Source organism: Ammodytes marinus (genome assembly GCF_949987685.1).
Source record: "Ammodytes marinus genome assembly, chromosome: 16".
Classification (NCBI taxonomy): Eukaryota; Metazoa; Chordata; class Actinopteri; order Uranoscopiformes; family Ammodytidae; genus Ammodytes; species Ammodytes marinus.
The window spans coordinates 27,837,704-27,852,076 of NC_137220.1; the positions used below are offsets into that span (position 1 = coordinate 27,837,704).

General features: G+C 42.3%; 2 protein-coding genes across 6 annotated transcripts in view; one reads left to right on the plus strand and one right to left on the minus strand.

Annotated features, from left to right (window-relative positions):
* Nucleotides 1-546: 546 nt before the first annotated feature.
* On the minus strand, nt 547-9,127 carry qtrt1 (queuine tRNA-ribosyltransferase 1; the record flags this gene model as incomplete). Its single annotated transcript, XM_080044510.1, has 9 exons — nt 547-880; nt 3,518-3,602; nt 6,360-6,469; nt 6,591-6,666; nt 6,766-6,904; nt 8,113-8,307; nt 8,401-8,539; nt 8,650-8,718; nt 8,840-9,127. The coding sequence occupies 9 exons, from the start codon at nt 9,125-9,127 to the stop codon at nt 728-730; spliced, it is 1,254 nt and encodes a 417-aa protein (XP_079900636.1). The 3' UTR covers nt 547-727.
* A 211-nt stretch (nt 9,128-9,338) lies between these two features.
* dnm2a (dynamin 2a) overlaps nt 9,339-14,373 on the plus strand; it is a gene marked incomplete at its 3' end in the record, with an annotated part of 39,962 nt that continues 34,927 nt past the window's right edge. For all 5 annotated transcript variants that reach the window (XR_013845265.1, XR_013845266.1, XM_080043849.1 and 2 more), the window contains exon 1: nt 9,339-9,815. Coding sequence is in view for 3 of the 5 variants with exons in the window: in XM_080043849.1 (XP_079899975.1) it covers nt 9,655-9,815 (161 nt within the window). The remainder of the gene's footprint in view (nt 9,816-14,373) is intronic.

Here is a 14,373-nt window from a genome sequence, read left to right on the forward strand (position 1 = left end):
CGGGCATTTCTCGCCTATACAAACTCGCATTCACAACCGTCACATACTCAAATTGACATCAAAATTAGTATGAGTAAGATGTTAGTAGGGCTTTTTCGAACACAGCCACTGTCAAACTCTTCTCTGGTTTTGTATATTTTGCCCTCTAGTGGTCATCATGACAAACACAATAGTAGTGAGCTAGACTCATTTATCCATTTTCAACATTTAGCTGAGAACTACTTATCTGTTTAGATGTAGGGTTTGTTAAAACACCACACTACCAAAGCATCTTCCTATCCTGTGCCATATGTGAGAAACATCTTGGTCATGTGCTGAGGCACAAAATATTAGGAGGAGGTTGACAGGAAGGCAAAACATTTCATTCTCAAGTGGGTGGGGCTTTCTGTGTAGCCATGGTAACAACAAAAAGTGTCAGAACATATCAGAGGAGCTAGTTCATGTGTTTCAATGATCACAATGTGGATTTCAGAGGACAATTTCCAGAGGCGAAAAAGGTAAAAACAGGTTGTTGCAAAAGACAATCAGGTTTGTATCCCCGCAGAATGAAAAGCCATCCTCTTTATCAATTTTAAAAATAGCCAAAGCATTTACAAATATAAACAAAGAGTAAAAAAAAAACAATCATGCGTAAAAAACAAAAGTAATTTTAAAAAATATATAAAGTCTTTCTGTCACTGTCTGACGTGCAATCCTCATTTGGAGAAGAAGAGTTGCCTTCCAGGTTTTATTCCAGGGTAACGTTTACAGAGGCTAAAGCGTCCACAGCCCAGCCGGGGTACTGCGATCCAGAGGGATACATTCGCTTCATGAATGTCCGTATGAACTCAGGGAAACGGCCTTCCACGATGCTCTGCCTCACAGAGCGCATCAGGGTCAGCTGCAAGAAGAAATGTTTGATAAATTGAAGAAAAGTAATGTGATTATTGATCTCCAGCAGGAAATGAGCTTGTCCTCTGCAGACTCTGGGTCAGCTACGTGTCAGCATCCTCACAGGACTCATACAGGCTGCTGTTCACCATGGAAACCTTTTAGGGTAAAATGTCAATCTCTCACAGCAATGTAATACATTTCACAGTGGTAGAGTGTCCAACATGGACATCTCTGCATCCACCCTGATGGTGTGGCTTTAATAGGCAAATGTAAAAAATGTATGGGGACGGGGGGGCTCAAGAAATGAATATGTTGCATAACTAGACATGAGCTGGTATGCTCTCTTAACATGAACATAACGTTTTGGGACACATCTGTCACAAGAGGAGACTCTTCATTGGTTTGATAATGCCAAAGCAGCAAAGCAGATTTGTGCGACTTTTAGATACAGAGAGTCCTGAATGATTAAATTATAGTTTGCGGGACGGGGTTGAAAGAGTGCACTGATGAAACACACTAAATATATGCTGTACTTATACACACAGTATGTAATGTAATGTAATGTAATATATATATATATATATATATATATATATACACACAGGTCCTTCTCAAAAAATTTGCATATTCTGATAAAGTTCAATATTTTCTGTAATGTACTGATAAACATTAGACTTTCATATATTTTAGATGCATTACACACAACTGAAGTAGTTCAAGCCTTTTATTGTTTTAATATTGATGATTTTGGCAAAAAAGTAAAGAAAGACCAAAAATCCCTATCTCAAAATTAGCATATTTCATCCGACCAATAAAAGAAAAGTGTTTTTAATACAAAAAAGTCAACCTTCAGATAATTATGTTCAGTTATGCACTCAATACTTGGTCGGGAATCCTTTCGCAGAAATGACTGCTTCAATGCGGCGTGGCATGGAGGCAATCAGCCTGTGGCACTGCTGAGGTGTTATGGAGGCCCAGGATGCTTCGATAGTGGCCTTAAGCTCATCCACAGTGTTGGGTCTGGTGTCTCTCAACTTCCTCTTCACAATATCCCACAGATTCTCTATGGGGTTCAGGTCAGGAGAGTTGGCAGGCCAATTGAGCACAGTAATACCATGGTCAGTAAACCATTTACCAGTGGTTTTGGCACTGTGAGCAGGTGCAAGGTCTTGTTGAAAAATGAAATCTTCATCTCCATAAAGCTTTTCAGCAGATGGAAGCATGTAGTGCTCCAAAATCTCCAGATAGCTAGCTGCATTGACCCTGCCTTTGATAAAACACAGTGGACCAACACCAGCAGCTGACATGGCACCCCAGACCATCACTGACTGTAGGTACTTGACACTGGACTTCAGGCATTTTGGCATTTCCTTCTCCCCAGTCTTCCTCCAGACTCTGGCACCTTGATTTCCGAATGACATGCAAAATTTGCTTTCATCTGAAAGAAGTACTTTGGACCACTGAGCAACAGTCCAGTGCTGCTTCTCTGTAGCCCAGGTCAGGCGCTTCTGCCGCTGTTTCTGGTTCAAAAGTGGCTTGACCTGAGGAATGCGGCACCTGTAGCCCATTTCCTGCACACGCCTGTGCACGGTGGCTCTGGATGTTTCTACTCCAGACTCAGTCCACTGCTTCCGCAGGTCCCCCAAGGTCTGGAATCGGCCCTTCTCCACAATCCTCCTCAGGGTCCGGTCACCTCTTCTGGTTGTGCAGCGTTTTCTGCCACACTTTTTCCTTGCCACAGAGGTGCCTTGATACAGCACTCTGGGAACAGCCTATTCGCTCAGAAATGTATTTCTGTGTCTTACCCTCTTGCTTGAGGGTGTCAATGATGGCCTTCTGGACAGCAGTTAGGTCGGCAGTCTTACCCATGATTGCGGTTTTGAGTAATGAACCAGGCTGGGAGTTTTTAAAAGCCTCAGGAATCTTTTGCAGGTGTTTAGAGTTAATTAGTTGATTCAGATGATTAGGTTAAGAGCTCGTTTAGAGTACCTTTTCATGATATGCTAATTTTTTTAGATAGGAATTTGGGGTTTTCATGAGCTGCATGCCAAAATCATCAGTATTAAAACAACAAAAGACCTGAAATATTTCAGTTGGTGTGCAATGAATCTAAAATATATGAAAGTTCAATTATATATATATATATATACTGTTGTGCTTTTACCTTGCACTCCCTTTCTTTGGTACACATAGAGGAGTTGCAATACATTTTGTTGTACATCTGTGCGATGACAATTAAGGCATTTTGAATCAAACTCCCAGCCCACTAGTATTAATAGAAACACACATTATTGAGCATGTCACATCAACATGTTTTAGCTGCAGTAATGAATTTCCTGCTCACATTATTTAGTTTGGATTAGACTGAAAATGGCTCATTTACCAGGATTTTGAAATGCATCCCTTTTCAACTGAAATATAACAATGATCGTGGAAGTTAATCTTACTGCCACCGAAAACTTTTAAAACCTGCTATTTTCCCCATTATTTCTGGAGACAAACACTTATTTTATATAAAGACATTTACTTAATTAAGTGGTAAAACATATGTTCAATTATTTTAGTGCATGTGAAATCATTTTAATCTGTTATTAGTAAAGTTTTGATATTATGTCAATTGTTAAGATCCATTTCCAATACTTACCTGGTAGGCTATGTTGTGGATGGTGATGTGATGCATGGCTGCAGTGTCACATTTGAACAGAGCATGGAGGTAAGCCCGACTATGTCTGAAACAGAAAACCAGCATATTATTTGCTTACAGTTGTATTACATACAAGTGGTAAAAAATGATTTACACAAGGCAAAATCCAATTACACCAAACATGCAGCATTGACAAAGTTGTGCCTATCCATACATTCAGAGCATTCTCCTATCATAAAGTAAGACCACAATTAACATTGAAAAAGGTAGATGTACGTCTATTCTGGTAATTCATTACTGAGACATTTTATAATGAAAATACAGGGGGCAAAATCCCCCTTTTTTAAATACAGACATGGAATGTTGTAAAAGGTTGTTCACCAGAAATAATATCTAGGACCTTCAAGGATCACAGCCTGGGTGCTGTGCAAACATGTCTAAATGACTTATTCTTTGGCAATACAGTGCGCTAACCTTTAATATCCGTCTTAATGAGGATGTGGTTTGAAAAATGCATGTGAGCCAAACCATTAAGGCTTACACAATGATCAATAGATTAATATTAATCAAGCACAATCCAGCCTTGATGAACCAGCACATCTGTACGCTCCAAACACAATCTGACCTAAGAGGGTCAAAAGGATTATTGCCAATTGAATGCACAAGAGAATAAAAAGATAAGAATGATTTTCCATTAAGATTACGTTTTTGAACAATTGTTTTATCAATGTTGATACGCCATCCTTAATTCCAGCTCATATCCCTAATTGTACTGTCACTGTAATTCTTACTCAGAAACATCTGAACTGTTGCATTCTCTATTAGGAAACATATTCAGCATATCACTGGTTTTACTGGCTGTGTTCGAAAAGCCATACTACAGCCTCCCTCCTACATATACTCAACACATAGGGGAGAACGGGGTAATATGTCACACGGGTAGGTTGTCACAATCGTTATATCTCGGAACCAGAGGGTGAGAGGACTGTTAGTGTTTTTCATGTCAGATTGAAAATATTTAGCTCCTCAGTATATTTCATCTAGGCGTTTACACAATGTGTTTATTTATTTATTATTCTTCCGGACAATTACACACAATACACAATTTTCTCTTTGACATATTCATACATATTACTTTGTGTTATCGTCCGAAGGGTGGCAGGAGAAGCCAATAATAACAACAAATAACAGTTTATAACAAAACAAGGGTAACAAGACCCTAAAAAAATGTGAAGGGTAAACTATAGTTTAGATTGTGTTTAGCAAGCTAATTAGTTGTCAGATGGTTATTGGCCTTGATGCTAGCAAGAAATTCCAGTTGGGGTTGGTTGTCACATTTTTTGGGGGGTTGGTTGTCACATGTTATCCAAAGGGTGCAGCCAGGAAAGGAACCCAATAACAAAAGAAAATGTATCCTCACTGACACCCCAGAGAAGGAGAGAATAGAGCAGGAAAGGCAGCTAGCATGCAATAGAGAAAAAGGGCAACAAAATCAAAACGACCCAGTGCATCCCAAACTAGACTAGTTGCCAAGGCTACTGCACCCCAGTGCACTCCACACCAGCTGGGGAAGAAGAAACAGAAGAGAAAGAGACAGGAGGAGGAATCTTCATCAGATGAAGAGGATAGTTTGTGTTTGGTTTGTATGGAAACGTTCTCCAGCACCCGTTCAGGGGAAGTAAGGGAGAAGTGTTGTATGTGCAACCAGTGGGCACAAAATCTCTGCTTAGTTAGAGTGAGCAGACCCTACATTTGCCATCACTGTAACTCAGAGAGTGAATGTGTGTATCCTAGTTGAGTAGGCTGTTATTGTTAGACCTATTTGTTTTGTTCTTTATGTTGTTACATACAGTAGGTTGGTCTTAATATGGATTTCCTTTTTGTTTATTCCTTGCTCATTTTGTGTTAAGATGCATGAAGTTATGTAGGCCTATTTTTCAACTTGACAATGAAATTAAACTTTCAAATGTAGTTTTGCTTTCTTGACTTCTTTTGAAGATTTTTCCCATTAAGATTACATTGTGACAAACAACCCCATAGTGTGTGAGAACCGACCCCTTGATGGGGATGGTTGTCACAATGTGTTAGAGTGTCTTTGATGGTAAATTTCTTCTTTGTTACAATAAGTTAGAAAAAGTGAGGGGTTCACATTTCAAGCCAACACCTTAAGCTTCAATTTAATGTAGGAATGACTATTAAAAGATGTTTAGGTGATGAGCAATTCTCACTAGAGTAAAAAGTGTGCCTACTTACCCCGGTCTCCCCTATATACTCCATACTGTCTACTTAACAATCGATTGTGTATGCGAGATTCGTCGGACCGGTTACAATGAAGAATACAGAAGCAATAAAGAATAAAAAAAAAAAACTTCCATGCCGTTTGAAAAGAAGCAATGCATTGTGGGGCGGTTGAGTAGGAAAAGTATCCTATCGATCCATACACAAAATCTTTCCGGAAGTTAGTACCCATCTGGGCATTTCTCGCCCATACACACACTCGCATACAGTCACATACTCAAATTGACATCAAAAAGAGTATGAGTAGGATCATGTTAGTATGGCTTTTCGAACACAGCCACTGTCAAACTCTTCTCTGGTTTTGTATATATTTTTTAAAATACAGACATGGAATGTTGTTAAAGGTTGTTCACCAGAAATAATATCTAGGACCTTCAAGGATCACAGCCTGGGTGCTGTGCAAACATGTCTAAATTACTTCTTCTTTGGCAATACAGAGCGCTAACCTTTAATATCCGTCTTAATGAGGACGTGGTTTGATAAAATGCATGTGAGCCAAACCCTTCAGGCTTACACAATGATCCTTTATTTGTTTTTGACTCACCTGGTGCACGTGGGACAGTGGCAGTCTGGGTCTAAGGGCTGCAGGTCCTTGGCATACTGCTTCTGTTTTACATTGAGAGATCCCCATGGCACCAGGGCAGAACCAAACCTCTGTGGGGTGAAAAGAAACAGGACTGTCAGAGGCACAATTGTAAATTGTTTTTTGATAAGGAATTAGAACTGCTAATGGAGCATTTATAATTGATATCATCAGTGTGTGAAGTGAGCTCACCGCAGTCCTGGTGGGGAACACACAGTCAAACATGTCACATCCCAGAGCTACACACACCACCAGATCCACAGCATACCTGCAGCACATGGGGATCAGACAGGTGTAAAACAATAAGCCCCATGAATCAACACACCACAGCTGTCATGAGATATATTCAGCACTGTGCCAGACGTACCCCACACCCATGAGGTATCGAGGCTTCTCACGTGGAAGGTGGTCAGTGCTCAGTGTCACCATCCTCCAAAAGTCATCCTTCTCTTCCCCTCCACTCAGGCCGCCGATGGCAAAACCAGGAACATCCCGTTGAGTCATTTCTACAGCAAGAGGATAAGATATCTATTTATTTATTTGTTTCAGGACAATGCACATTAATGAACATATACAGCAGTACATGTAAACATGCCAGATTGTAGCCCGGGGGCTCATTTCCATCTGTAGTCCATTAGGCAGGTTGATGTTACAATAAAGATGACAAAGATATACAAAAGAAACATTTGCTATATAAAAATACAGAGAAACAGAACATACTCGACTAATAAGGTACACCATGTATGTGGTTGCACAAGTTTGGAGCCTCATCATGCGTCATAAAAAAATGGCAAGCTCACAACTAGACCTGACATTAAAATGTGTACGTCCATTTCTACATTTCCTTGTCAAAATGCAAATTGGTGCCAATATTTCTTTTACAATATTTACGCATTCAATTTGACAGTAAATGTGGTAATCCAAGAGCAATGACACGCACACTTGTATCTCAGTGTAGTGTCTTTGATGAACTCATGCTCATGGCTTACAACGATAGTCATACACAAGGCATTCAGGTGCAGAGCAGTCAGTAGAACGATACGAAAGGTACACATGTTATTGACACAAAGGTTCCGGGATGCACGATAAGAATCGTAGTGACACTATTCAGTCTGGAACAGTAAATAGATTCATCTTCACGTCCTTACACTCAAAACAAGTTGTTTACTCTCCCAGCTGCCTGCCACTTGGACTTCCTCATTGGATGGATTGAAGTTATTTTACATTCATGGATAAACATGAACAGATCAAATTCTAGTTGAAATTGCCACTTATAAATTGCCACTTTATAAATATGTTTGAATTATCCGATTTTCAAGGTAACTGAACATTTTCTTTAGTCTTAATCCAAATATGATCAATCCTCCAGCATGCTTGTCAATACCATGTTTATAGGGACAGATGTAGGTCATTGAAGTAGAACAATGATCCATAGTAGGGCTGCAACTAACGATTATTTTTATAATCGATTAATCTGTAGATTATTTTCTCGATTAATCGGTTTGTGTTTTGGTCCGTAAAATGTCAGAAAATGGTGAAACATGTAGATCAATTTTCCAAAGCCCATGTTGATGTCCTCAAATGTATTGTTATGTCCAAAATACACAGATATTTCAGTTTACTGTCGATTATCAAAAAAGTTGCCGATTATTTTAATAATCGATTCGCCGATTAATCGTTGCAGCTCTAATTCATAGAGCATTTTTTTTCTTACCATCTAGACAGGCCTTGCGCAGCTCTGCATTCAGCCCTCCCTGGATGATGGCAAAAAGGTTTTGCTTGTCTGGGTTTTTATTAGCCGCTATGCAGCGATCCAGCCAGCGAATGGATCTGTGCATTGCCTCCTCCACCCGTGGTCCTGTCACAGTACTACTGACCACATCATCCAGCTGCATCATGATGTCTGACCCTGGAGGAACACAGAGACACAGGGAGGCTGGTCCTTTAGCCACTGATGAGCAGGAACTGAATAGTGATCAGAATAGTTTGACTCCTTACAGACCCAGACTGTTCTGTATGCAGATGGATTTCTCAGGACTTAGGAGGATCTCTTTCCCATCGTAGGGGGACGTGAACTTGACCCCTTCCTCAGTGACCTCAGAGAGTTCAACTAGAGACACCATCTGAAAGCCCCCGCTGTCCTGGAAGGAAAGGGGCCCATAAGGGTCAGCATAAAGCTAACATAATAACCTAGCCAGACAGCAGTCAAACAGTTATCAGCAATTGAATAATTTAGGAAAGCAACGCTCACAGTTAAAAGATTCCTCTTCCAGTTCATGAACCCATGTAAACCATTGGCTTTCTCGATCAATTCAGGCCCCTGAAGGAAGAAGAATTTAAATGGAAAACATTTGCGAAAGAAGAGACACACTCATAGCCAGTAAACAATATTGAAGTGAAATGAATCATATTAAAAACACAAAGCTATTATGGTATAATACCGGTCTCATGCCCAGGTGGTATGTGTTTCCAAGACAAATTTGACATCCAAGACCGTCCAGCTGATCCACAGTGATTCCCTTCAGGGTGCCCTGGGTGCCGACAGGCATGAACACAGGGGTGCTGACGGCGCTGTGCGGAAGTATCAGATCACAAGCTCTTGCTTTAGTCACTGGGCATTCTGCAACGACACGCAGAGTGAGGGGCGAAGCCGCAGAAAGAGCTTTCTTTAAGGACATGTTAGTTTCTGAAGTATTTGTATCAGCTCCACACTCTATGGTCGCAGCCATGTTGCAATGAACATGTGACGTTAAGCGGTTGTAATTGATAATCGCGTCGACCAATTGGATATGAGCAATTTGTTTGGTGTGAAGAAACGCCCTTTACACCATCCAATCAGGGTGTTGATTTGATCTACATGCAGAAAAATGAGCCAATAGACGACGTGGTTTCGCAGACAAGAGGCGGGCCTATACTCACCGGCTTCGATCGGATGTCGTCTCCCCTGACCGGATGGTGGCTGTGTATGGGAAGTTTTGTTTTGCGAGTTTTCCGTCCGCTTCGACTGACTGAGTATTTAGTTAATGCGTTTAAAATAACATGAAATGGTTGTAGTGTGAACTGCCTTAGCGCCAACCGCACACGGGTCCAACGAGTGAATAAAAGCCCAAGCCGTTTGACGGGGCGGAACTCAACACTGTAGAGAAACCCGAGAGCACCTTGTTGCTAAGCTAACGATACCTCCTTCATAGTTATCGCTGCTCGAGCGTTAGCCTCTGGTCTACGTGTTGAAGGGGCTCTCTGAGCAAACGAAGCCATGGGGAACCGGGGCATGGAAGACCTGATTCCCCTGATCAACAAGCTTCAAGACGCGTTCAGCTCCATTGGCCAGAGTGCCAATTTGGACCTTCCTCAGATTGCTGTGGTCGGAGGACAGAGCGCTGGAAAAAGCTCAGTCTTGGAAAATTTTGTTGGCAGGTAAGTGTGTAAGGTTAATTAAATCAAGCGTTAAAATGAGCTCATAGCTAATCTAGTTTCCTGTGTGGTCTAACATTCTTAAACTGTGTTTTGGTTTGTCCAATGACATTTTTCGCAAAGCGAAGCTAACGTCAGTTACTCTGCCAGCGCGTAACGTCAATGGTGAGTTACGCACTTGTCGTAAATCTGCCATGATAGTGTGAAGTGACTGCAGGTTCAACAACTTGAAATAGAGTAGATACGCCCTTTACGTGACTGCAAACCGCTGGGCCAAGTTTGTATGAACTGAAGTTGTGTGCAGCAAGGGCTCTGAATGATCTCCTTGCCCGATGTTTCTATTTTATAATATCATGCCATTTCAGACAGTCGTATTGGATCTGAATTTACAAGTAATTGGGGTTAGCTTTATTGCTCACTGCTGTTGATTGGAGTTGTTTTGGTCACATACGAGTTTGTGATCAGATTGATTAATCAAGGAGTTCTTCAGATGTGGAAATAGAAATCTGTTATGGAACAGGCTGGAGTAAAGCAGTAGAGGCGGATGCAGCTACCTCAAAACAGTAGGTTACTGTCCTGTCAACAGTCTGTAGAAGACACAACTTCCCTTTGCTGTTTCCTCTTTTCTTACTACTTTGGTTTTGGCCAAACTTTAGAAATGAAGGAAATAGGACTGACACGTCTCCATTCTCTGGTGTTAAGGTTAAGCTACTGTGCTCCTCAACAGGCTAGGCCTGTCTCTCTCTCTCTCTCTCTCTCTCTCTCTCTCTCTCTCTTTCTCTCTCTTTCTCTCTCTCTCCCATCAGCAGGGAGTGAGGCTCGCCCTGCAGATAAAGAAAGAAAACAAGCTTGCAATAAAGCAGCTTGTTTAGCAGGTTTCCACCCCACAGAGAGGAGTGTGTAAGTAACCCAACCCACACAGGACTCACACAGTCTCACGTACACACGCAGAGAAGAGGAAGTACATGGGCTATTACGATGGCATGCAGACAGGCCTTTGGTTATATACACACGACACGGACGAGAGCATGTCGTAACAGCTCTCGGGCAACAACGCGCACGCAGATTACTAGACTACCACTCGGTGCACATTCATTCAGATGAGTGGGACTTTGCACTTTGACACTTGACACATGTCAGCTCAGCTGTAATTAACATTTCCTTGTGACCTCAGTTTCACTGTCTGTGCACGGCTTCCACTTTCTGCCTAAAAAGACTAACATACGCCCATGTGCTGTAAGTTACACAAGCACTTTTCATATGGCAAACACACATGTCATGCTCATCCTTTTACCAAGAATGTGAGTGGAGCACTTTAGTTTAGCTAATCTTTTTCTCCAAACACTAGTAAGTACATGACTAGTATGTGTATGCCTGTGGCTGCTGTACAGGGCCCACAAGGTGGACAAGTCAAACCTCCTAGTAACAAGGTAAACCTCCTAGTAACAAGGTCAAATCTTACCTGGGCCTAGAAGCACCTGGGAGGTGCTGCATATCACTATAGCAACAGGCACACTCACGCTGACCTGAGTCATTGTTGATATATGGATTTGTTTGAGCTCAGGAGCGGGCCAATGCCTGAACCAAATCCAATATTGTTCAGCCATCTGTTACACAAAACTATAAGTGTTTAGTGCTGAGAATAATTGATTTGCAGATTCTCTGTGGTGATAACAAACTTTAACCATGGGCACTGAGCTAGCGTTACCGTCAATACTGGTTTCCCCTGTGGCGGAGGTCTTTTTTTTTGTTGAGTTGCTTGTTGTGTGTGTGTGTAAAAGACTGGTTTAATCCCTGTGTCCCCAGGCACCAATGACAATAGAAAATACTATCACTTAGTGTGCTGGTAAAAGAAAACGTGTCCAACCATAGACTGTATGATTCTCACACAGAATGTAAATGCTCCTCCCTTTTTGTCACCCGTCTGATCTCTTGGTGATGTCATGATCTTACAAACATGAATGACCTCATTTACCACTTAACTCTCTTTTGACTTAATGCTTTTCATTTCCTGGTTGGATTAAGTAAAGGAAAGTATAACTAGACCATGTTTGGTGTGTTCTGTCTCTCAGTTGTTGTCACAGCCCTGATTTTCAGCCCAAGTTGGTCAGGAAGGTTGACATTTCTGTGTGCTGTTTGACCCACAATATTGATATATTATGTAGGCCTCTGCTGGCTCCAAATTTGTTACTGGGATAGTGGAACACATTGGCGGGCTGGTCCGCATACTTTGCTTGTCAGAGATAAAAATGAAATCACTCTGGCGAAATTGCCTTGTGTTATTGTGACCGCTTCTTTTTTTTCTGTTGGAGCGTGTGCATGTGTTGTTAACTTGTTTAGGTTTGCATTATGAGGGACAGAGGGACTAACGATAATAATGGTTGCATTCCATTCAGGTGTGTCTGTGTCATGGCCCTGATATCTTGTGCTATTTTGATGAAAAGCTGTACAATGTTCGTGTTGTGATGACATTGTCCCAGACTTGGGAACTGTCATACGTCATATCTAGTACTGCAAGCTGGCCTGGGTGGAGGAGGTTGTAATCAGATCTGTGGCAAGTAGACTAGAACACAGGAGTTTTAAAAGTGTAAAGCAGTTGTCCTAATTTGAAAGAATGAACTAGGTGGCAGGAAGCCCTTGTCTAATTTGGTGCTACCGTTATCAATATCACAAGTTCAAAACTTATTTGCTGAGTTTTTAGCACTTAATGCTTTATCAGCATCTCTGTGTGTGTAGCAGTGATGACGGCATATAAAGGAATTATTTGAACAGAAACGTCCACAGTGTAGATTCCTTTGTGAAGCAAAGGGATTCACCACTAAGCATTTAGATTTAGAGCAGTTCTTGAAAAGGCTTTGCTGCCTAGTGATGCCTCTTGATACCCACAGTGACAGACTGTGGTGTAGAAGGTGGGTACTGGGTGTAGCCATAATGATATGTTTCTTGTCCCACTGAACCACAAACACATGTGTATTTACTCTACCCTCCCATGAGAGCATGCTGTGACCTCAGAGTTTCCCACACTGGGTTCCATGTTTGAAAAAGAGCCCTGCCTTTACCTCTGCAGACGAGAGGAAGAGGAGGATCAGCTGTGGTCCCTCACAGTTGCTTTGCGTGTTTGTAATGGCGCTTTTCCACCGCACATGTAGCTCGACTCGACTCAACTCAGTTCAACTTGGTTTGGTAGCAGCACGGGTCGTTTTCCACTGCAAATAGTACCTGCTGAACGTGGGCGGGGTCGTCATACAAACGGCAGAAAGCCGACTCCGGAGCCAAGTAGCAAAGCAGAAATTACGAGCAGTTATTTCACTATTAACTGAACCAACCGCCAAAAACAGGGATGAAAAATCTTTAAGAAATACCCCCCTTGTATCTGTTTGCTAAAAGAAGTAGAAGAATATTGTAACGCGGGCCATTAAAATGGAGGACTGGTGCCCCGATGTGTGACTCTGCCACTCAGTCAGCTGTAGGGATGCGTCACGTACATCCCTATGCACGTAAACACGGGCATGATAAAGTTGACTGTTTAGTGCTTGTTTCAGGATACGTGTTTGCAAAAGCAAGCCGTGTCTCAGCCTGAATATTTTATTGAGGTAATCAGTTCAGTCCGAGGCTTGTAATGTAATCGCTCGCTATCATGTCTTTCCCAGCTGGCTACTATAGGCTATTTAGCCTAGCTGCTAGCTGCCCTACATGTCTCCTCTCGTATGCTTAAAGTAACTTCCCCAACAACCAACACTGGGTCAGCTTAGCGAATATATGGGGAAAAAAATCGGATCTGTGATGCAAATCAAATGAAAGAGAGCCAGAGAAGGCTGCACGCGGCGAGACAAAATACACTCAAAAGTCCTGGAGAGTTGGGGAGAATAAACAACAGAATGAAGCCGGTAGTCTCTGGCCAATCAGAAGCGTCGGCAGACGGCCGGCCACTGATTGGCCAGAGACTACCGTTTGGCCAATCAGCGGCCGGCCGTCTGCCGACGTCACCTTTTAGCATCGGCTCAGCTCGCTTGGAACCTATGCAAGGCGATACCAAAAAAAGCAGACGCTGCAGGTACCAGGTACCATGTTATCGTGGTGGAAACGCCAAAAATGCGAGTTGAGTCGAGTTGAGCTGATACCATGCAGTGGAAAAGCGTCATAAGAGGCTGAGTTTGTTGGGGCAGGCAGACAGGGGGATGGGGAGTTGGCACCAGTGCTCTCCCTGCCCTACTCTCTCTTGCTTTGGCTCTCTCTTGTGTTAGAGAGGAGGCTCACAGACTGATGCTCATCGCCTGGCCATCCATAATGCATGAAACGATACACAATCTGCTAAGCCTCGTCTATCATTTACAGCCCATCAATAATGGAATCTTGGCCTCTTGCGTCTTTTCAATGTGCCACTGTTAACCCAATGCTACTAATGCCTCGTTTCCACCGAGTAGAGCGGGTCGGATCGGAGCGGTTCGGTCCGGGTAGTTTGGCTTTTCATTTGCCAAAAGTTGGGTAGGGTACGGTTTAAGCGCACCTAACCGCTCTGAGCCGCTCCAAATCTCAGTACTCCTCCTTAGGGGTACTAGCC